The 20672-nt window shown below is 57.5% G+C and overlaps 1 protein-coding gene across 16 annotated transcripts in view; it reads left to right on the forward strand.

Moving 5' to 3' along the window:
* Nucleotides 1-20672, forward strand: part of LOC118006819 (treacle protein-like) — a 46296-nt gene that overhangs the window by 11984 nt on the left and 13640 nt on the right. For 5 of the 16 annotated variants that reach the window (XM_034999621.1, XM_034999629.1, XM_034999627.1 and 2 more), the window contains exons 8-24: nt 731-943; nt 1164-1385; nt 1550-1714; nt 1872-2054; nt 2218-2469; nt 2560-2757; nt 6937-7074; nt 7265-7450; nt 7536-7721; nt 7884-8024; nt 10162-10272; nt 14552-14738; nt 16459-16592; nt 18139-18252; nt 18596-18818; nt 19471-19553; nt 20051-20231. In XM_034999621.1, the coding sequence (XP_034855512.1) occupies nt 731-943; nt 1164-1385; nt 1550-1714; nt 1872-2054; nt 2218-2469; nt 2560-2757; nt 6937-7074; nt 7265-7450; nt 7536-7721; nt 7884-8024; nt 10162-10272; nt 14552-14738; nt 16459-16592; nt 18139-18252; nt 18596-18818; nt 19471-19553; nt 20051-20231 (2917 nt within the window). Of the gene's footprint in view, nt 1-730; nt 944-1163; nt 1386-1549; nt 1715-1871; nt 2055-2217; nt 2470-2559; nt 2758-6936; nt 7075-7264; nt 7451-7535; nt 7722-7883; nt 8025-10161; nt 10273-14551; nt 14739-16458; nt 16593-18138; nt 18253-18595; nt 18819-19470; nt 19554-20050; nt 20232-20672 lie in introns of those variants that run through there. The other 11 variants (XM_034999631.1, XM_034999623.1, XM_034999635.1 and 8 more) reach the window with 9 other exon arrangements.

Below are 20672 nucleotides of genomic sequence, written 5' to 3' on the forward strand. Positions count from 1 at the left end.
GTTAGCTAACAGGAATCCTGTTAACTTCCATCTGCTGGGATCCCCTCCCCTGGGCAAGTGGCCAGGGCTCTGGGCACATCTGAAGGGAAAGCAGTGGGGCTGGGAGGCTGTTGGGGCCGGAGAGCCGGGAGGAGGAAAGCATCAGATAGTGGTGGGAAAAGGCCCCGCAGCCCTGAGCTGGCCAGGTTAGGCCCAGGTCTGGATGATCAGGGGAGAGGCAGTAAGTAAGGTTCACTTTGCTGGGTGTTAAAGAGGAAGGTCAGGTGGGCTGGGCTGTAGGAATCGCAATTGACATAGAGTCCTCAGGGAAGGCCTTACAGAGACATCGAGGACCTGCCACACAGAGGGCGCGGAAGTGGGCCAAGCCAGACTTGGTGCCTGTGCTCACAGAGCTCTCCCAGCAGGGGAGCCTGGCCGAGGGAGGCCCTGACCCCTGTGTACGGGCAACTTTGGGAGCAGTGCAGGGGCCTCAGGGAGGACTGCCAAAGGAACTGGCGTCTGTCTCAGACCCAGAGGAGGAGGCAGTGGTGACCTAGGGAGACGGGCAGGGCTGTGAAGGCCCCAGGAGTGAGAGAGAGAAGCTGACAGGCCAGGCCTGAGCACCAGTCAAGGTAGAGCGTGAGGAGAGAAGCGGGGGCGTCTTGTGAGCCCCAACTAAGGCCTCCGCTTTGTCCTGAAGGTACTACCAGAGGGTGAGGAGAGGAACAAACCACCCTTTCTCTTTTACTAGGTGAAGGCCTCAGAGAAAATTGTCCAGGTCAGAGCTGCCTCGGGTCCTGTCAAGGGGACCCCTGGGACAGGGCCCACCCCAGCACCTCCTGGGAAGGCAGGGCCTGCAGCTGCCCAGGCCAAGGCAGGGAAGCCAGAGGAGGACTCGGAGAGCAGCAGTGAGGAGGAGTCCGACAGCGAGGAGGAGGCGCCAGCTGCCAAGATGCCACTTCAGGTGAGGCCTGGGGAGGGAGAGTCCGTGCAGCCCTCGCCCCTCCCCTGAAGGCCTTCTGCGGACTTGTTCTGCCCTCTGCAAGAGCCCTAGACATGCTCAGAGCCCCGCCCCTTCTCCCCTGGGGTATGTGTGATGTCTTTTGCCCTGTCCGGTCTCTTGTGTCTCCTCCTCATGTCCACTCTCTGGGCTCCCTTCCCTGATTCCATTTGTCTCCCTTCAGGTGAAGCCTTCAGGGAAGACCCCCCAGGTCAAAGCTGCCTCAGCTTCTGCCAAGGAGTCCCCTAGGAAAGGGGCTCCTCCAGTGCCGCCTGGCAAGGCAGGGCCTGCAGCCTCCCAGGTGGGGAAGGGGAAGGGGGAAGAAGACCCAGAGAGGAGCACTGAGGAGTCTGACAGCCAGGAGGAGGCCCCAGCAGCTGTGCCCCCAGCCAAGAGCCCTGCTCAGGTGAGGCTGCAGGTGCCCCTGCTTGGAGAGCCCATCTGTCGGCTTCTCTTCCCCCTCCATACCTGGGGCCCTGCACCCTGCATTTGCATTCCTCCCCGCCTGTCTCCCCTCACACGCAGTCCCCTGTGGGCCCCTGCCCTGATCCTGTCTTTTGTTACTCCCAGGCAAAGCCTGTGGGGCAAAACTCCCAGATCAGAGCTGCCTCGGGTCCTGTCAAGGGGCCCCCTCAGAAGGTGGGGCCAGCAGCCACCCCAGTAGGGAAGCAGGAGGAGGGCTCTGAGAGCAGCAGCGAGGAGGAATCAGACAACGAGGGGGAGGCGCCGGCCCAGGTGAGGCCCCTGCCTGTAAGACTCTTCTCTCCCCATCAGTGTCGGGAGCACCCCCCCTCCCCACACACACACACTGACTGCTTGCCCTCTCGGTTTGTCTCTCTGCACACAGCCATGCTCTCCACTCCCTCCCCTGATCCTGTGTGTCTCACTGCAGGCAAAGTCCTCCGGGAAAATCCTCCAGGTCAGAGCTGCCTCAGGTCCTGCTAAGGGGCCCCCTCGGAAGGCAGGGCCTGTGGCCACCCAGGGCAAGGCCGAGGGGTCCAAGGATGACTCAGAGAGCAGTGAGGAGGAGTCAGACAGTGAAGAGGAGGCGCCTGCAGCTGTGGCTCCAGCCCAGGTAGGGCCCAGGAGGGGCTGCTCTGCAGCCTGACCTCACCACCCTCACCAGTCAGCTCCCCAGGGAGCAGAGGGGAAGGATGGCAGCAGGGCTCCACCCCAGAGCAGATGGGGGCTCTGAATTCAGGCTCCTTCTCTAGCTTCTAACTTCTGCTTCCTCTCAGGCAAAACCGGCTGTGAGAACACCCCTCACCAAGGCCTCCCCAAGGAAGGGCACTCCCATTACCCCAGCACCTGCCAAGGTCCCCCCGGTTCGAGTGGGCACACCAGCCCCTTGGAAGGCGGGAGCAGCAACTTCTCCAGCCTGCACCTCATCCCCAGCTATGGCCAGGGGCACCCAGAGGCCAGAGGACTCTTCAAGCAGCGAGGAGTCCGAGAGTGAGGAGGACCCCGCTCCTACCCCAGTCGTGGGACAGGTGAGGCCAAGTTTATTCAGCTGACTCAGGGCCAGTGCTCACGTGGCCCCTGGGGCACCTGCGACCTGCTTCTCTTCCCTGTCATTCCAGGCAAAGCCTGTAGGGAAAGGTGTCACCCTGAAAGCTGCTTCCACACCCACCAAGGGGCCCTCAGGCCAAGGGACTGCCCCAGCACCCCCTGGGAAGGCAGGGCCTGCAGTGGCCCTGGTCAAAGCTGAGGCTCAGGAAGACTCCTCCGAGAGCAGTGAGGACTCTGACAGTGAGGAGACGGCTGAAGCTCTAGCCCAGGTGAGGCCGAGGAAGGCCCAGCCCATCCCAGCCACACCAGAGCCTGGGGCAGGGCTGAGGAGAGGCTTTTCTGGGCTGCTCTTGCCCTCCCCTCCCCCCTCCCCCGCCCCCGGGTGTGCAGAAACCTCAAGGGCAGCCTCAACTCAGCCTCCTTCCCCACTTTTCACTCCGTCTCCTCCACCTGTCAGAGACGGCAAGATCTCCCCCGCGGCCTTTTGAGCTCCCATTGGGATTCCTTATGCCTTCCACAAGCTCTGTTGAGCACCCCATCTGCCAGGCGCTGTCCGGTCTCCCTCAGGGAGTTCCTAGTCTAGATGCGGGCATGGATGTGTGCCCAGGTTGTTCCAGCATGGTGTGTGCTAAGGCTGAGAAGAGCGCGTAGCTGGGCTAACAGCATGGCTGGTGAGAGCGTGTAGGGGTTTCCTGGAGGGAGTGGCATCAGGAACTGGGCTGAGAGAGCCGGCCAGGGGAAGTGGAGTGTTGCAGGCAAAGAAGCTGGCCTGTGTGAAGGCCCAGAGGGTGGGAGAGCGCCTGGCCTGAGTGAGCTGCCCCAAGCAGAGCATTTTGGTGGGATCACTGAGGGAGGTGGTGTGGCAGGGGCAGACGGCAGGGGTTTGGAGCCAAACCGCCTGGATTCAAGTCCCAGCTCCGTGTCCTAGCAAGTGACGGACTCCATCCAGGGCCTTTGTTTTACTCTTCTATAAATTGGAAATCAACCTTCACAGGATTGAGAATGTAACGAGCTCTCACCTACCACGCCCAGCAAGGGGCCTGTGCGCTGCAGGCTTGCTCATCTGCCGCCCTGAGGGTGGGCCAGGCCAATGGGGAACAGAATCAGGAGTCCCCTCCCCGTTTGGAAGAGTTAAGTTGCAAAAAGTGAAGATTGCTCATGCCCTGTGCTCACTCACAATTTTATTATTTGTAATCGTCACTCTCCCCCGACCCACCCAATAACCACTCAGAAATTAGTCATTTCTTTTTTTTCCCTATACCAAAGCACACATTTTCTATGGATTTTTTTTTTCCCCTCTCCCTGTTGCGTTGTGGGACCCAGGTTCCTGTGATTCCCCTAGTGAGGTTTTGACCTGCGTGTGGGCCCTGCTGGAGTCCCAGCCCAGCAGCTCCTATCCCGTTTGTAAGCTATAGACACACCCCAGACTTTGGCCTGAAAAGTTTCATTGTGCTTTATGGCTTAAGTATTTGTCTTCCCATCTGAGCCTCCCACCAGTACCATTAGACGGGTGTTCATTTGCTTTGCTTTCTGGAGGAGGAAATTAGAGCTTAGAAGAGTTGTTTGCTGACCTGCTTCAGCCCAGCCAGCCAATGAGGGTCCGAGCTGGGCCCGGGGCCCCAGTGTGTCTGCCTCAAAAGCCTTGACTTTCACACATCCTTCTGCTATATCTTGGCCCAAACTTTTCCAACCACAGACATGATTATGCTCTGGGGTCTTACATTCTTCCAAGGTGCAAAGTAAAGCAGCTAATCCCTCTCTAGGGGAGCAGCTTTATAGCCTGATGCCCTGTCAGAAGATGGGGCCTTGCCCAGCTTCAAGAGGTCTGAATTGCCTCCACCGAGACAGGCGGCTCTGATAGGAGTCTTGTCTGAAGGATAAGGATAATTAAGCCTCTGTTGCGAGGTTCTGGTGAGGAAGAAATAAGAGAATCCTTGTATGGCTTCACTCTCAAAATGCTGTCTGCACACACTCAGTGGGTCCCACACTGCTCATTATTGCTGGGGTCAAGTGAGTCAGATAGTCTCTGGTCTGCTCAGAGACCCCAGCCAGCTCAAAGGAAACCATCCATGTGAGAGCTGAGGTTCAAAACAAAGGAACAAAGACAGGACTGGTTCTGGAAAACCAGATGTGCCGGAGCCTGAGAAGGAGGTGATTCTCCATTGCAATGCCATAGGAAGAGAGCCCTTGTGTGAGAGGGATGGGAGAGATGGTCAGTCAGCGTGTCACGATTGGCTGAATAAGTGGTACGGTGCCTTTCGGGCCTGACCTTGTGTTGTATGTTGACCGTACTTTTTTTTTTTTTTTTTTAAGATTTTATTTATTTGTCAGAGACCACAAGCAGTGGGGAGGCAGGCAGAGGGAGAAGCAGGCTCCCCACTGAGCAGGGAGTCCAATGCGGGACTCAATCCCAGGACCCTGGGATCATGACCTGAGCTGAAGGCAGGCACTTAACCAGCTGAGCCACCCAGGCGTCCCTGTTGACCTTACATCTTACGACATTACATTTGCTTACCTGTTTTCCTGGCTTTTGTAGATTCCTTGGGATTTTCTATATACAAACCATGTTGTCTGTGAATAAGGACAGTTTTACTTTTTCCTCTTCAATCTAGATGGCGTTTATTTCTTTTTCTTGCTTTACAGCCCTGGCTAGGTCCTCCAGTACAATGTTGAGTAGCAGTGGTGAGAACAGACACCCTTGCCTTGTTTTCTCATTTAGGGTATAGTGTTCAGTCTTTCACTGTTTAGTATGATTTTAGCTCTAAGTTTTTAAAAGATGCCCTTTATCAGTATGAGGAAGTTTTTGTTTTTGTTAAGATTTTATTTTTAAGTAAGCTCTACACCCAATGTGGGTCTTGAACTCACAACCATAGGTTCAGGAGTCACATGCTCCACTGACTGAGCCAGCCGGGTACCCCAAGGAAGTTCTTTTCTGTTCTTAGGTTGTTGAGTTTTTATTATGAGTTGGAGTTGAATTTTTGTCAAATGCGTTTTTCGGTTGAAGTGATCTTACTGTTTTTTTCCTGTTCTGTTAATGCACTATATTGCACTTAGTTGATTTTCAGGTATTAAATCAACCTTTCATTCTTGCAATAAATCCCACTTGGTCATGCTCCCTTTTCTTTGTTGCTGGATTTGGTTTGCTAAGGTCTTTGTGTCTATATCCACCAGGAGTATTAGTCTGTAGTTTTTGTGTAACGTCTTGGCCTGGGTTTGGTATCCGGGTGATACTGGCCTCCTGAAATGGGTTTGGTAGTATTCTCTCCTTTGTTTTCTGAGAGTTTATGTTGGATTGGTATTATTTCTTCCTTAATAGAATTCACCAAAAAAAGACACCTGGGCCTGGATTTTTTGTGTGTGGAAGAAGATTTTTAATTACTAAATCAATTTTGAAAATTATTATTGGTCTGTTCAGGTTTTTTTGTTTCTTGAGTCAGTTACATTTTATACTGTATTGAGACTTGTGAGGTCAACTTAGTGCTGGTGTCTTCTGTTTTCTTAAGTGAATGTAAAAGACATTGCTCCCCTCTGGATGACTTTTCTATGCTGATGAGCACCTTGACCTTAGCCAGACACAGTCTGTGCTTTAGAGGGCTTTCTTTCTTGACATGCTGATTCTTAGTTTCACTTGGTCTCGTGTGGATGGGGGAAGTCACTGATCAGATGGCATCTCTGAATGAGGCAGGGGCCTAGAGACACTGCCAGATTCCTCATTCTACTTCACATTAGCCCGGTTTGCTTTCACACTCCTGTCAGCAATCTCACTGTCAAAGATTTTACTCTTTGTTGCCCTCATCTATCTAGGTCTGTGTTTGCTTGGATACCCCGAGAGGGCTTGGGGGATCCCTTGGATATCAGTTAAGATTAGATTAAACTGAAGAAAACCTCAAACAGCCATGGTTTTCTGTCTTATTCTGCCATCCTGAGTACCTGGCTCCTGCCTCATACGCTAAGATGGCTGCTAGAGCTCCAGCTGTTACCTCAGCATTTCTTCCAGCTGGGAGGAAGAAGACCCATGTTTTCTACCCGTGTAAGAAAGTTGAATTGTATACTTGACTTCCATTCTGTTAGCCAGAAGTTAAACTCATGGCTGCCTAGCTGAAAAGGGAGCCTGGAAAATACCTCTGCCTTGGGTAGGCTCCTGCTTAGCTAACACTAAGAAAAGTGCTCACAATAAATGAGTTTATGTGCCAGGCACCATGCTAAACACTGTGACTTTCCCATTTAATCCTCGTGATAACCCTGTGGGTGAGCCTTGTTGTTAGCCCCATTTTACAGAGAAGGAAACTGAGGCCACAGAGGTCAGTGAATTGCCCAGGTTCACACAGCTATTAAATGGACGAGCAAGAATCCACACTCAGGCAGCTGACTCCAGAACCGGCGTTCTTGGCTAACCACTCTGCTGCATCTCACCTTCTCCCTTCCATAATTCCTGTTTCTCCTTCCAGGTGAAGGCCTCAGTGAAAATTCCTCAGAGCAAAGCCAGCCCAGCTCCCACCAGAGCAGCTTCAGCCAAAGGGGCAGCATCAGCTCCGGGAAAAGTGGTCACTGCCGTTGCTCCAGCCAAGCAGGAGTCCCCGGCCAAGGCAAGTGGGACCAGAAGCCCAGGAGCCGGAGGGGGGTGGAGCTCGGGAGGAGCACGCAGCTGGTTCAGCCTAGCCAGGGCCCGGCACAGGCAGGAGAGACTTCCGCACAGTCACACCGTGGGTGGGCTTAACCTAAATGGAACCGTGCTGTCTGCTTCCTTCCCTAATGCTGCTACCTTCTCACATTCAGGTAAAGCCGCCAGCGAGAGCCCCCCAGAGCAGTGCCGTCTCGGTGAGGGGCCGGGGGGCCGTGCCAGCTGTGGGGAAGGCCGTGGCCACTGCAGCGCAGGCCCAGCCGGGGCCAGTCAAGAGCCCACCGGAGGACTCGGAGAGCAGCGAGGAGGAGTCGGACAGTGACGGGGAGGCCCCCACTCAGGTGAGGCCCCGGGGAGAGTGGAGAGCAGCTCTTGTGGTCCCTGTGGCTCTCTCCCCTAATTCTGTTGCTCTCACTCCCGGTGAAGCCCTCAGGGAAGACCCCCCAGGTCAGAACTGCCTCAGCCCCCGGCAAGGGGTTCTCCAGGAAAGGGGCTGCAGCAGCCCCTCCCGAGAAGACAGAAGCCACAGCCCCCCGGGCTGGGAAGCCGGAGGAGGCCTCGGAGAGCAGCAGTGAGGAGGCGGCGGACAGCGAGGAGGAGGCGCCGGCCCAGGTGAGGCCTAATGAGGAAGCCGCTACGACACCAGGCCTCTGAGCCGTCGCCGCCCACTCCTCGCGCAGGACTTGGGTTCAGGGCCAGGTGAGGAAGGAAGACCAGATGAAAGCCATGACTCCTGGACCCTTACCCCAGCCGCTGTCCTCTGTGTCTCTTTAGGTGAAACCTGCTGTAAAGCTCCCCCCAGCCAAGGCCTCCCTGATGAAAGGTGTCCCGGGCACTCCTGTTTCTGCCGAGGCCTCCACAGCACGAGTGGACACACCAGCCCCACAGAAGGCTAGACCAGCAACTCCTGCCAAGGTAAGTGAGGCCAAGGATCTCAGGATGTCACAGGGAGTCTTGAGGAGGCTTGGGCTGCGATACAGGTACCAGGAGGTGCTGGGGAGCTAGAGGAAGTCCCCTCCCTCATCTGGGCCTGGGACCCCAGGGAGAGCTCAGCTGGGTGAAGCCTAGGGAGTGGGGAGAGGGAGGGAATGAGGGACCGACTTCTACGTGGACGATTTCCCTTCTGTCTGTGTGTGGAAGGCAGCAGGAGTGGCTTCGGCCTGCAGAAGTTCAGGGAGCCAGACTCCAGGACATAGAGGGCTCCCGTGTGTGATGGCCTCGTAGCCACCGTTGAGCCTTGGTGTCAGGAGAGGCAGTAGAAGGTGGTGGCAGCTAGGGCAAACTGGAGAGTTCTGGTCCCAGCTAGAAAGATGGTCCCTGTCAGCCCCAGCAGCTGATTATGACCGCATGTGGCCACATGTTTGTTTCTTAAGGGAAGCTGGAAGTCCCTGTGCCAGGCCGAGCTTCATCCCCTCTTAGGTTTCTGTTTTCTTCAGGAGTAAAACAAGCACCAAGAAGTTTGTTAAGTGCTCCTAGCACTGACCTCTGCCTTCAGTGCACAGACCAACTACGAGCGCTCCATCTCGCGGATGGAGATAAAGGGATGAAAGATGTTGGCCCTGCTCTCATCTCATGGGGCCTGTAGTCAGTAGGGCAAGGTGAAGTAGTGGATTATTGGAGAATATTCTGGTAGTGCTCTGTCTGATGGAGCTGGGAGAACACGTCTCTAGAGGCCAGAAGAGATGATTGAGCAGAGCTTAAAGGAAGACCAGGGGTTCACCAGACAAGCGGAGCTAGGCCCTCCGGGGCGGGCGGGGGGTTGCGAAGGGGAGGGAATGTGAAGTCACGTGGGTTCCACAAAGGCCAGCCACCCTGTAGGCAATAGTCACTTCTAGTTGCTTGTCACCAGTCACATGTATGGGGGCCTAATGCCAGACTAAGACACAAGGGTCCCAGCCATGTTTAGACATAGCAGTATTTTGGTTTGTTTTTGTTTTTTAAGTTTTAAGTGGGTTCCTGGATCAGGACATCCCAATCTGCGGGAGAAAACCTAATTCCAAGAGCTTAAAGGAGATTGGTCCCATCATGGTGCACAAAGCTTTGGGGTAAAGCTGCTCCAGGTGGTTCCTTCAGCTCTGCGTCATGGGTGACCCAGATTTCTTCCATCTTCTGCTCCCTGCCATGGCAGGGCTGCAGCGTCTCCGGAAGAGCTAGGAAGTCCCCCAGCAGACCTCCCTTCCCCTCACCTCCTTGTCCACATCTAAGGCATGTGCTTCCCCCGCCAAAAAAAAGGCCGCTCCCTGATAAGGGGCCTGTGGTTCTGTGATTGGCTAGGAGAGGGGGCCGCCGTCCCCAGAGCCTGGTGAGCGGGTGGGGGGGCGGCGCTAGCAGAGCAGAGTCGGGGGCACAGCTGTTGTGGTGTAGGAAATGACACAAATCAGGATCTCCTAGCAGCTCTTGAGAAATTGGACTCGGGCAGCATAGGCGGCTCTGCCACTTTGCTTGGCCGGACTGAGTAGTGAAGGAGGGGGGGACTCTGCCCCTGCCCTGGGCTCCCCTGAGCTGGTCACCACCAGTGCCTGCTACTCCGTGCTCTCCTCCTCTGGCTCCCCGACCGCAGCTCCTGCCCAGCCAGCCCCCCTCATTTATGCCTGGTCCGGCAGGAGGGGTGGCAGCCTTGGGACACTTCTGGCTGGCTCCTGCTCTTACCTGGGGGTGTTGCAGCCAGATGTGAACACGCTGGGACCACTACCACTGGCTCACCCCTGCAGCCTTGTCCCAAGCTGCTGTCTCCTCTCATCTGGACGCCGGGCCACCAGCACTGCAGCCCTCAGGTTTTAGTGGGGTCTGACTCCTACTTCCCTTTCAAGTTCAGAGTGGGCTCTGGAGGGAGCATTAGCAGAGGGGAAGGCTGTGTTTCCGGTGGCCGGGGGCATGCTGAGCCAGCAGCTGTCCTCCCATGCGGGTAGTAAGGGGCCGTGCTGCCTCCCGTGGACAGCCAGCATCAAGGGCATGCTTGCTCGCTGGCCGTGGTTTCCCTGCCCCAGTCTCTCAGTCGTGTTCCCCTTCAGCTAACACCCCCTGCCTCCTACCCATGTGCTTGTCCCCTCAGAAGGAGGGTAACTCCAAAGCTGCCAGAAGCAAGCCCCTGGCCCCAGCACCCCCAGAGAAGAACACAGAGGGCTCCTCGGAGAGCAGCGACGAGGAGCTGCCGGCCAGCCAGGTAGGCCTTTCCTTCTCTTTGGGACACTGCAGACTCAGGGCAGCGGGCCCCTGAGGGGTTGCGAGGGCAGACCTTTGCCATTTAAACAGCACTTCACGGTCTCCTGGTTGAGCCATTCATCTTCACGGTAACCCTGGGAGGTAGGCAGCGGGGCATCACTGAGCATCCAGTCTTCAGAGCCAAACGGTGGAGGGTCAGTGCTGGTTCTCCCAGCTGCCAGTTCTGTGACCCCGGGCACACCCTGACCACCCTGAGGCCCAGGTATCTGCCCTGGAAGCAAGCAGGGTAGCAGTCCTCCTTCCTGCATCCCTGCACAACGCGCTGCCTGATGGGAGTGCCTGTTCCTGCGGGAGGGCACGTGCTGTGGCCCATTGGATGCATCAGGAATCAAAGCCCAGTGAGTTGAAGTCCATTCCCCAAATTCTCATGACCCATAAGAAGACAAGGCAGGGCCGGATGCTGGTCCCCTGGCTCCCGATACATCCCCGCTTGCTGTCTGGGACCGGGAGCCTTCTCTGTGGGGCTTGTCAGAATCCAGCAGGCATGTCCGGGACCTCACTCTGGCGCCCATGGCACGCGTTCACATGCTCTGCTGCACCCGCGGCCGCCCCAGACTCCCCCTAAGGTTGGGACCAGGCCCACCTTATCTCCCCAGCTTGCTGAGTCCAGGCCTCTGCCTTTCCAGCAGAGAGCAGTGCCCTTTGTCCTGTAGCCCCAGGTGCGTGGACGCCTCTGCCAGGTCCCCTCAGGGTCCCTGGAGTCCTATAATTACCAGACCCTCTGCTTAACCACCTCCCTCGTATACCTACCGTACCACATGCTGATTGGCCCACCAGTGAGGTCAGACGCTGCGTGCCACCCTCGGTGACGGGGTGGGGTGCTCACTGCCGTTCTCTGCTCCGTAAAGTCCTGATGAACAGCTACACCTAACGTTATCGGTCACTTTCCGTGTGCCAAACCCCGTACCTCGTTAGCCTGCTCAGTCCCCACAACAGCCCTCTGAGGGTAGGTCCTTCTTTTATTCCCATTTGAAGGAGGAATCAGTGAGGCTCAGAGAAGTTGAGTGACCTGCCCCGGCGTCCCATGGCCAGAAACAAGGGGACAGACCTGGCATTTGAACCCAGGCTGTGCATACGGTGCCCACGGGCTGGCACTGCCTGCACTGTTCTCTCTCCAGGGAAAGTGGAGGGCGGCCCGGGCCTTGCCCTCTGGCGGTCCAGGCGCCCTTAGGAGGCCGCCGCCTTGTCTGAGCAGGATCAGGACAGCTGGGAGGGAGGGGGCCGCCTCGCCCTGCGTTGTGGGGGCGGACTAACAATTAAAATGAACATCATGCTTAAGTTGAACCATTTAATTGGTACATTAGTCCTGAAGATTCTGGAGTCCCTATTAAAAAAGAAGCAGGAAAAAAGTTGGCATTTTGTGCATTTCCCTAAGAGGATTCAGGGAAGACGGCGCAGCCTGAGGAAGCTGCAGCCTCTCCTCCCTGCTGGGGGATTTTGAGCTCCTTCATCCCCAGCTCACTAATTATGATCATTATCACTATTATGCATTTGTCAAGTACTTCTTTACTGACAAGTTTCACTCTGTTTTTATTATTAGCCTATCAATGGAGAAAAGGGATCAATGCCAGAATGGTGGGCAGAGCCTCAGGCTGGGGGGCAGGGGCGATCGTGGCTCCATTCCCAGGCTCCCTCGCTGTGCCTCAGTCTCCCCACCTACAAGGATGGACCCCAGCCTCTTTCTCTGAGATGGACTTCGGGGGGCGGGGGGGTCTGTGGCTCCGCCCTGTTGCTGGCATTATTAACCCTAGGCCAGGGTCTGTGCTGGGGTTGGTGCCGTATTAAAAAGACCTAAGCCCTGCCCTCAACGTTTCAGGTAGAGTCAGAGAAGAAGATCCGTAAGGAGCTAAATTAGGGTATTAAGTCGAAACCCTAGCATGGTTGATCCTGGAAGGAGCTCCTGTCTGGTCCCTGGAGAGCAGACTTCCAGTCCAGCTCTGGTACAGTTTGCTAGTCACCCTGGGTGAGGCCACTTGCCTTCTCAACCCGTGGGGTGACATTCCTTGGGGGCTGGTGAACCACGAGGCTGCAGGCCCAGCCTGGAGGGGGATTTCCCAGCCCTTTTGGGTGGGACTGGCCCAGGACCTGTTAACTAGGCCCTGGGCAGTTCTGCAAGGGGCTTTTGGGTGCCTTCTCAGCTCTATCCCTTACCGCAGAGTTAACAGCCTGGGCTGGCCAGCCCCCCACCCCCACTCAGCCCCAGACTGGAATGAGGGCAGAGTTGGTGAGCCCAGCTGTGACAGCGGGCCCCCAGGTTTGGTTCTGCAGTAGGAAGGGCGTCCCCGCTTCCCTCTGGGCCCTCGTGGCCTGGTGCCGACAGGGAGGCCCAGCCAAGTGTCCAGGCTGCATCAGCTTCCCGTGAGTCTTTGTCACCTCTGTGTGTGCTGTGCTTTGCGGTTTTCAAGGCGCATCAGAGCCCCTCTGGTGAGCGAGCCCAGGCTGGGATTACTAATAGCCTTTTCAACAGGTAGGAAACAGGCCCTCGAAGCTCAGGGGCCTCACCACATGGTGAGGTCTGTCAGAAATGGGGTCAGAGGCGGCTTTCCCCATATCCCTGGGTCGCACGGCCCACCTTTTGAACGATCCGATGCTGCTGCTGCACTGTTGTCGTGTCCAGGGCCCAGCCCTGGGCCCCTCGTGTCCCTGCCCTCCAGTGCCAGGCCCCCTGCACTGCCCCCGGGGCCGAGGCCGAGGCCGTGTGGGCAGGTGGAACAGGGAGGAGGAGGCTTTTGCTGCTGAGCTGCTTTTAACATCCCAGACGCTATTGTTTGCCTCGGTGGGTTCGGTGCCTCTCTTCGTCCCCGACAATCTGTTCTTCTGTCTTCTCACATATATATAGATCCCCCCCCCCCCCCCTCAACTGTAAGCCTTCTCCCACTTCCCATCCTTCTCTCTTTCATCATGTGGGAAGGCAGGCTCTGGAAGTGGCAGATCAGAGCAGCCGCGGGGGAGGCTGTTTGGCAAGGGTGGGAAGGGCCCCAGCCCAGCAGAACTCCCACCCTCGGGCGGGCACCTCTCTGCTTGACTTTTCAGGATGCCTCTCCCACCGCGCCCTGGGCTGCCCTGGGCCCCCCTGGGCCCCGGAGGTGGGCGGGGTGGGGTGATGGGCGAGACGGGGTCCCAGACCTTGGCCTCGGGCAGCTTCCTCCTGCTGTCTTGTGTTTTCCCCCGGGCAAGGGAGGGTGTGGAACTTAGACCGAGTCTGACCTCGGGGGATGGAAGGTGCAGGCTCCATGTGTGTGAGGGTGCCCTTGTGTACGGTGGACATGTCCACCAGAGCTGCCACCCCGGCCTGGTCCGCAGGATCCCAGGGAGCGGCCACTTTCTCTCTCTTTTACTGCCTCACTGGAAGCTGCAAAGCCTGTCCAAAGATAGAACAGCATGCAGAACCCCCGCGTGCCTTCCCCAGCCTCAGCGGGTCTGCACTTGTGACCAGGCTCGCTTCATGCAAGCCCTCCACTCCTTCCCCAGCACCCCTGGCTTCCTCTCTCTGATGAGAGGATGGCCACCATACAGTATCACTCCTAAGAAACTGGCCTGCGCACTCGGCATCCCCACTTCCCAGATTGTCTCATGAACGATAGTCTACATCTGGTGTGTTCGGATAAGAGTTCACACAGGGCACACACTGCATTGGGTCCCTTGAGTCTTCACCTTGGCTTTTCCCCCGTGCGGTTTGTTTGTTGAAGACATGGGGTCAGCGTGAAGTCAGGTCGTTGTGCCCTGGGCCACAGCTCAGGAGGCTGCACCAGCGTGGCTGGGGTGGGGGCAGCTCGGTTATGCACAGCTCCCCAGGAGAATCGTGGGGGACAGCCGGGCAGCTGAGGGGCCTGCTGCTTGGAGCACCCGGCTCGGCCGGCGTCTGTCCGGCCCTGAAGTCAGCCAGAGGAAAGCAGGCTGAATTGGCTCTTCTGGCCCTGGCTGTACAGTCAGTAAGCTTTGCAGCCTTGGGCAACTCTTCTCCCCTCTCTGCACTTCTAGTTTTCCCAGCTGTACAGTGGAGCCAGGACCGCTGACCTCAGGGGCTCCTGGGGGCTGTGAGGTGCTGTGTGGGTCTTAGCAGGTGCATGGGCGGGTGGCGCACTGAGAGTGCTGTGGGTGGCCGGAATGGCCTCTGCCTGCCCGGCTGCCCTGCGCTCTCTGGACCCCCACCCAACCTCCCCTTTGCCTGGCCAAACCTTTAATCACTGGGGGGGTATGTTTTGTTTTTGTTTTTCAAGGTGATTAAACCCCCTCTGATTTTTGTCGACCCTAATCGTAGTCCAGCTGGCCCGGCTGCTACCGCCACACAAACCCCGGCGGCAAACACCCCGAGGAAGGCCCGGGCCTCGGCGAGCACAGCCAGGAGCTCCTCCTCTGAGAGTGAGGATGAGGATGTGATCCCCGCCACGCAGTGCTCCACTCCTGGTGAGCACGGGCCCGCTACGCAGGGCTGAGTCCCGTGCCGCAACCGCCAGGCTCGCCTGGCAGGGGCCGCCGGGCTCGCACGCAGTGCACGCAGCACACACAGCTCACTGCGGCCCAAGGGGAGAGGCTGCTGGCTGAGTCACCCAGCACACGGTTGTTGGTCCGGAGGGGCTTGGAGCCAGGTCTCTGCCCCTGGCATTGGTTCGTCCCGATAAGCAACTACCTCTGGTCTCCATCTCCGGAGCCAGCATTTGCCGGCACTTCTCTGTGCCAGCTCCAGGGGGTGGAACCCACGCCAGCGGCTAGAAGCTGCAGACAGCAGGTTCCTACGTAATCTAAGGGAGAGCTTTGTAACAACTGCCTGCCTGAACGGGGAGAGGGCTGTGAGGTGGTAGTGAGCCTCGTGGTCCTGGTGGCATGTACAGAGGGTTAGGTAATCCCTAACCAGACATCGTAGGCAAGGATTCCTTCTATCCGTGGGAGACAGGACCCTATCTGGGGTTTCTTTTGACTTCTGAGAATCTGGTACTCCCGTTGCCATCAGGAAAATGGCTAATGTTGTTGTGACATTCTGTGAGGGTAATAATAAGACCTGATTTTGGTGGGCTCATTAAATACAGAATAGCACAGAAGAAGAAATGTCACCGTAATCACGCTGTCTGGAATAATTACTGACGTTTTAGAACTGTTAATTTTACCGAAACTACAGGAACTGCAGCTGTATCTGTGTTTTTAGTGAGGTCATAGTGTGCACACGTGCTCTGTAATTTTTACTTGACGAACTGTGACATTACGTATTTACCGTGTGAGTCCTGCTGGTCACAGAGCTGTCCTTTGGGAGGGCTTAGCATAGTTTATGTGGGCGGTGCCAGGCTGGAGGAAGCGACGGGCTTTGTGTGGGGGCTTTGGGGTTATCACGAACAGTGCTACAGTGAGTGCACGGGACTGAGCCTTTGCAAATGACCATGACATTCTTACGAAGACTCTTCTAGGGACCCCTGGGTGGCTCAATCGATTAAAGCGTCTGCCTTCGGCTCAGGTCATGATCCCGGGGTTCTGGGATCGAGCCCCACATTGGGCTCCCTGCTCAGCAGGGAGTCTGCTTCTCCCTCTGCCTGCCGGCCGCTCCCCTACTTGTGCTCTCTCTCTCTGTTCTGCCACGTAAATAAATAAAATCTTTAAAAAAAAAAAAAAAAAGACTCTTCTAAATGCACAGAGTCCCATTTGGTAGCCGTGCTCCCCACCAGTGCTCAAAGTGGTGGCCTGGCCAGCTGAGGGACGGCAGCATCGAGGACTGAAGTGTGGGGAGGGGCCAGGGAGAAAGCCTGGGGTCACAGCAGTCCTGTGGTTCCCCTGAGCTCGTGACACAGAGCTAATGACGGCTCCTGCCTGTGAGGCTCAGGGATGGCGTTTGGTTTTTTAATTTTATTTATTTTTGTGAGAGAGAGAGCATGAGCCAGGGATTCGGGGACAGAGGGAGAAGCAGACTCCCCACGGAGCAGGGAGCCCGATGCGGGGCTCAATCCCAGGACCCTGGGATCACGACCTGAGCCGAACGCAGACGCTTAACGACTGAGCCACCCAGGCGCCCTCGGGGAGGACATTAAACAGGCTTCTGCTGCAAATGCCGTGAGCACTGGGCCCTGTCCCCAGGAAGGGCTGATAATTGGGGATTGCTGCATGTGTGCCCTGACTTGCACCCCATCCTGCTCCATTTCAGCCAGTAGAACCAAAGCAGCCGTGCTCACGGTGCACCCAAGGCCAGCTGTCAGGGCCAGCACTGTTGGGGCCGGCAGCAGGGAGGCGTCCGGTCGGGTGTCAGAAGGCAAGAAACAGGAGGCGCCCGTCGCTCAGGTACAGCAGGCAAGGGAGGGCCGTGCAGGCCGGCAGGGGCGAGGGGACCCCCCCCGCCCTCCCCACCCCCACACATGCTGCTGGGTGGGGCTGCCGTCGCTCTCCTCCACACACCGCCCTCCCCCCCCAAGGAGCCGCCCCCTCGCAGCCAAGCGCCTTCCCTGGCTTGGCTGCAGCCCCGACCAGGCTCCCAGATACCTCTGAGCTGTGAGGAAGAGTAGTCTGGGAGCATGGCCCCCAGGCAGAGCCACGCTGTGGCTCCGCGAGCCCCTCGGCAGCCGTTCCAACGTGGTTGCGCTTTTGGTTTGTTTGCCTTTTCCGTCCCGGTTTGGAAATGCTGTGAACAAACCTTGTCTCTCTTAGTGTGGATAATGGTGACTTCCTGGCCTTCACCATTTTCAGTGCATTTCTGTTGGGTCTTTGCCTAAATCTACAGCCTGAGCAGGGTAGAGTTAGCAGCTCCTTGTGCGAACGACAGAGCTGAGCGCTGTCCCTCAAGACCGTTGAGGCCTGTCCAGGATTAGGCAGGGCCAGAACCCAGGTCTCCTCACTCCCCACCCCGCTCCTGGGCCACGTGGGCTAGTTTTCCCATCCCATTGCACCCCACCTCTCTCTTCTAAGAGGGCAGGAGGGAGCTGGGCGCCCCTAGCCCAGAGGGGCTCCCCACGAGCTACAGCCCAAGAGAAGCTTCCTGGGAACACGCGTGCCGGCCAGCTGTGCTATGGTCACTGCGCCCGGCAGCCCGCCTCCGTTCGGCCAGCAGATGGTGCCGAGCATCTGTCCGCACCAGGCAGACGGCAGGGAGGGGCTCGTGGGCCATGAAACAAGGAAGCCAACAAGTACTCACCAGTTGGTGGGTACTTTGAAAGGAACTGAGTCTAAACTAGAGAATAATGAGGTGAGCTGCTTTAGGAAGGATGGGCAGGAAAGGGCAGCCTCCCCATCGAGGCTAGAGAAGCAGGCAAGCCAGGGCGAGCCAGGGAGGACTCCAGCCAGGGGAACCCGGGCTGGGACCATCTGGGGAAGCACTTGGGTGGGAGAGCTGGGGGAAGCAGCAAGGCAAGAGGAGCCAGGCCCGACAGGCCGTGGTGAGGGCCGCCCAGGTTTGCAGGGGGAGCCCCGCCCGGCTCCTTTCCAGTTCTGTCTCCCTGACTAGTGGCAGGTGTGGGAAGCAGGAGTGGCACCAGGGAGACCTTTGAGGAGGTTTTTGCAGACACCAGACTAGAGGCTTTTCCCAAGTGCAAGCTCAGATTGAGTTGGGGGGGGCCTCAGGTGGGAGCCGAGCTGCTTCCCTCCCCTGGGCTAAAAGCTGTCTTTGGCTCCACTGAGAACAGTAGGATCAGCTGACAACCTACAGCCTGGCCCTGTTTTCTGCCCCTGAGGGTGGTATTACCCCCTTGACTGTCCCTCAGTCCCCTCCTCCAGCCCCGTGGCTCCTTGTGCAGATACAGGTCCCCTCCGACCCCAGCCGGGATCTGAGCAGGGCCTGGCACAGATGGCATCCCGAGGACCTGCGAGTCTTAGGGCTGCCTGTGGCTGTCCACAGGTGACAAAGAGGAGCCCTGCTCGCCTCCCTCTGACCCAGGCCGCCCTGAAGGTCCTTGCCCAGAAAGCCAGTGAGGCCCAGCCTCCTGCTGCCAGGACCCCGTCTTCCAGTGGGGTGAGCAGGGGAGCCTGGGGGGGGCGGCCCCACCCTGGAGGGGACAGTGTGAGCAAAAATGACAGACCATAGAAGGGAGGGGCCAGGGAGGGGCCCAGGTCCCAGCGCCAGCATTTACCGCCCTGTGACTGTTGCATGCACACGTCTGTAACCCACACCACCCGCCCCCAGCCTCCGCTGCCCGGCTCAGTGTTTGTGGGAGGGCTGAGTGAGGCCTGGTGCAGAGCAGCTAACAGGCGCCTAGCCCTGAGGTAACTGGGGTGTTCGGTAGGCACCAAGTTTATTTCCCTTCATTTTTTTTTCTGTTCTCTCGCTCTCTCTTTTTTTTTTTAAACCAAATTAGGTTGACAGTGCTCTGGGAACACTCCCTGTGCAGGCCAAGGGGACCAACAAGCTCAGAAAGCCTGAGGTTCCTGCGGTCCAGCGGGCCACAGCCCCTCCTGCCGGACGCGCCAAAGCCAAGGCCTCTGACACCTCCAGTGACGGGGACGACAGCAGCGGCAGCTCTTCAGGGAGCGAGGAGGGTGCTGCCGGGACCCCGATGGCTCCCTCGGCCCCCAGGCTAGGTGAGGGTCCCAGGAGAAGGCTAGGTGGGCCCCGAGTGGGGGAGTGGCGGCCTCGGCTCTGTATCTCCACCTGTTCTGCAGCCTGGGCCCAGTCACCCCATGCTGGGCCTCAGTTTCCCATCTGTACAACCCCACAAGGAGGTTGGTCCAAATGATACCAAAGATCTTCTAGCTCTGCTGTTTGACCACTGCCAGCTTTTTACTCTCAGGCTCCCATAACTGACCCCCCAAAGTCCCGGGGTCATGCTTCCCGCACAGAATGGGGCACCTGGGTGGCTCAGGCAGTTAAGCATCTATCTGCCTTCGGCTCAGGTCGTGATTCCAGGACCTCATCGGGCTCCTTGCTCAGCAGGGAGCCTGCTTCTCCCTCTTCCTGCCACTCCCTCTGCTTGTGCGGGTGCGCGCTCTCTGATAAATAAATAAAAACTTTTAAAGAAAGAAAAGCAGGGAAGCAGAAGTCGGGCCTCAGGAATTAGAATGGAAGGTTTTGGCATTGAGATGTCTTGCTTAGAAGGCTGCGAATAGCCATTGAGCTGGGAGGGAGTTGTAGGAGCAGGTAAAGCCTTGGGCAGGAGGGCGAGGGACCAGCGGAAGGTTCAGGCCATCCCAGGGCCTCCCGACAGCTGGCCTCTGCCCCCCCCACCCCCGGTAGGTCCGGCCCCCTCCACGACGGAGACCTTGGTGGAGGAGACCACAGCGGAGTCCAGTGAGGACGAGGTGGTGGCACCCTCTCAGGTAATGGTGAGGGAGGGGACTGGCCCCTTGGGGGCCTTCGGGCGGGCGCTAGAGGCCACGTGCTGCAGTGTTAGGCTGAGGCCATCCACCATGGCGGGGCCCCGTCTCTCCCCCTGAGGCTCTGTTTCAGCATAGAGCCATGAGTAGTGGACTCCTAGAGCCTATAGGAAAGGCTTGCCTTGATTTTAGATGAGTCCCAGAAAAAAAAGACATTTTGGAACAGATGGGATTTTTCTAAGGTTATCTTCTGTACACGGCAAGTGCTAGTGATTTTCCATTCGCATTAGTAGTGAGAGATTGTCTTTTTAAATGTGGCTGAGGGAAATCTGTATTAATTAAAACAGTGCAGGAGGTCCGTATGAAGGGCTCATGTGCCCCACGCCAGGTCCGAGAGGGCTGGCCCGACCTTAGGGGCTCCTGGGACGGCTTCCTCAGAGTAGGCCCTGCGCTCACGGGTGGAGCAGGGTTCCAGCCACGTTCACACTGGGTTTCTGCAGTCTCTCCTCTCAGGTTATGTGACCCCTGGGCCGACTCTGGCCAATTCCCAGGCTTCAAAGGCCACTGCTGGGCCAGACCTCAACCCCTCGGCGTCCTCTACTTCTGCCACCAAAGATGCCCCAGACGGCAAGCAGGAAGTGGAGCCCCAACATGTAGCAGGCACCGTATCCCCTAAAACAAGTGAGTCAAGGGCCACAGGAGAGACACGGGGACACGGAGGGACAAGGCAGTGGGCCCTTTCTTTGCCTCCCTCACGAACAGTCCTACCAGTATGGTCCTGTCTGTCACAAGGGCCTCTCCAAGCAAGGCCTGGTGCCCCACATCTGGGTGTCTGGCTCTTACGACCTGGGACAGCCTGGAAGTTGGGTTTTCCAGCTCTGTGGGATGCTGGTGCATCTGGTCGGGTGATCCGTGCCTTCAAGCGGCCTTGGCTTTCTCTAACTGTCCCCGTTGCCTCTGCTTCCTAACAAATGGACACATGGTGTGGGGTGTGGGAACTGAGGCAGCTCAGATGGAAGGCAGGAGCCATTTTTGGAGAAGTCTCTAGCACGTGGCAGAGACCCCAGGTGATGGGCTGACTTGTAAAGCCTCAGACAGGACCCTAGCCACACTGGGCCTCTG

Source organism: Mirounga leonina, unplaced genomic scaffold, assembly GCF_011800145.1.
Source record: "Mirounga leonina isolate KUSES-001 unplaced genomic scaffold, KU_Mleo_1.0 Mir_99, whole genome shotgun sequence".
Classification (NCBI taxonomy): Eukaryota; Metazoa; Chordata; class Mammalia; order Carnivora; family Phocidae; genus Mirounga; species Mirounga leonina.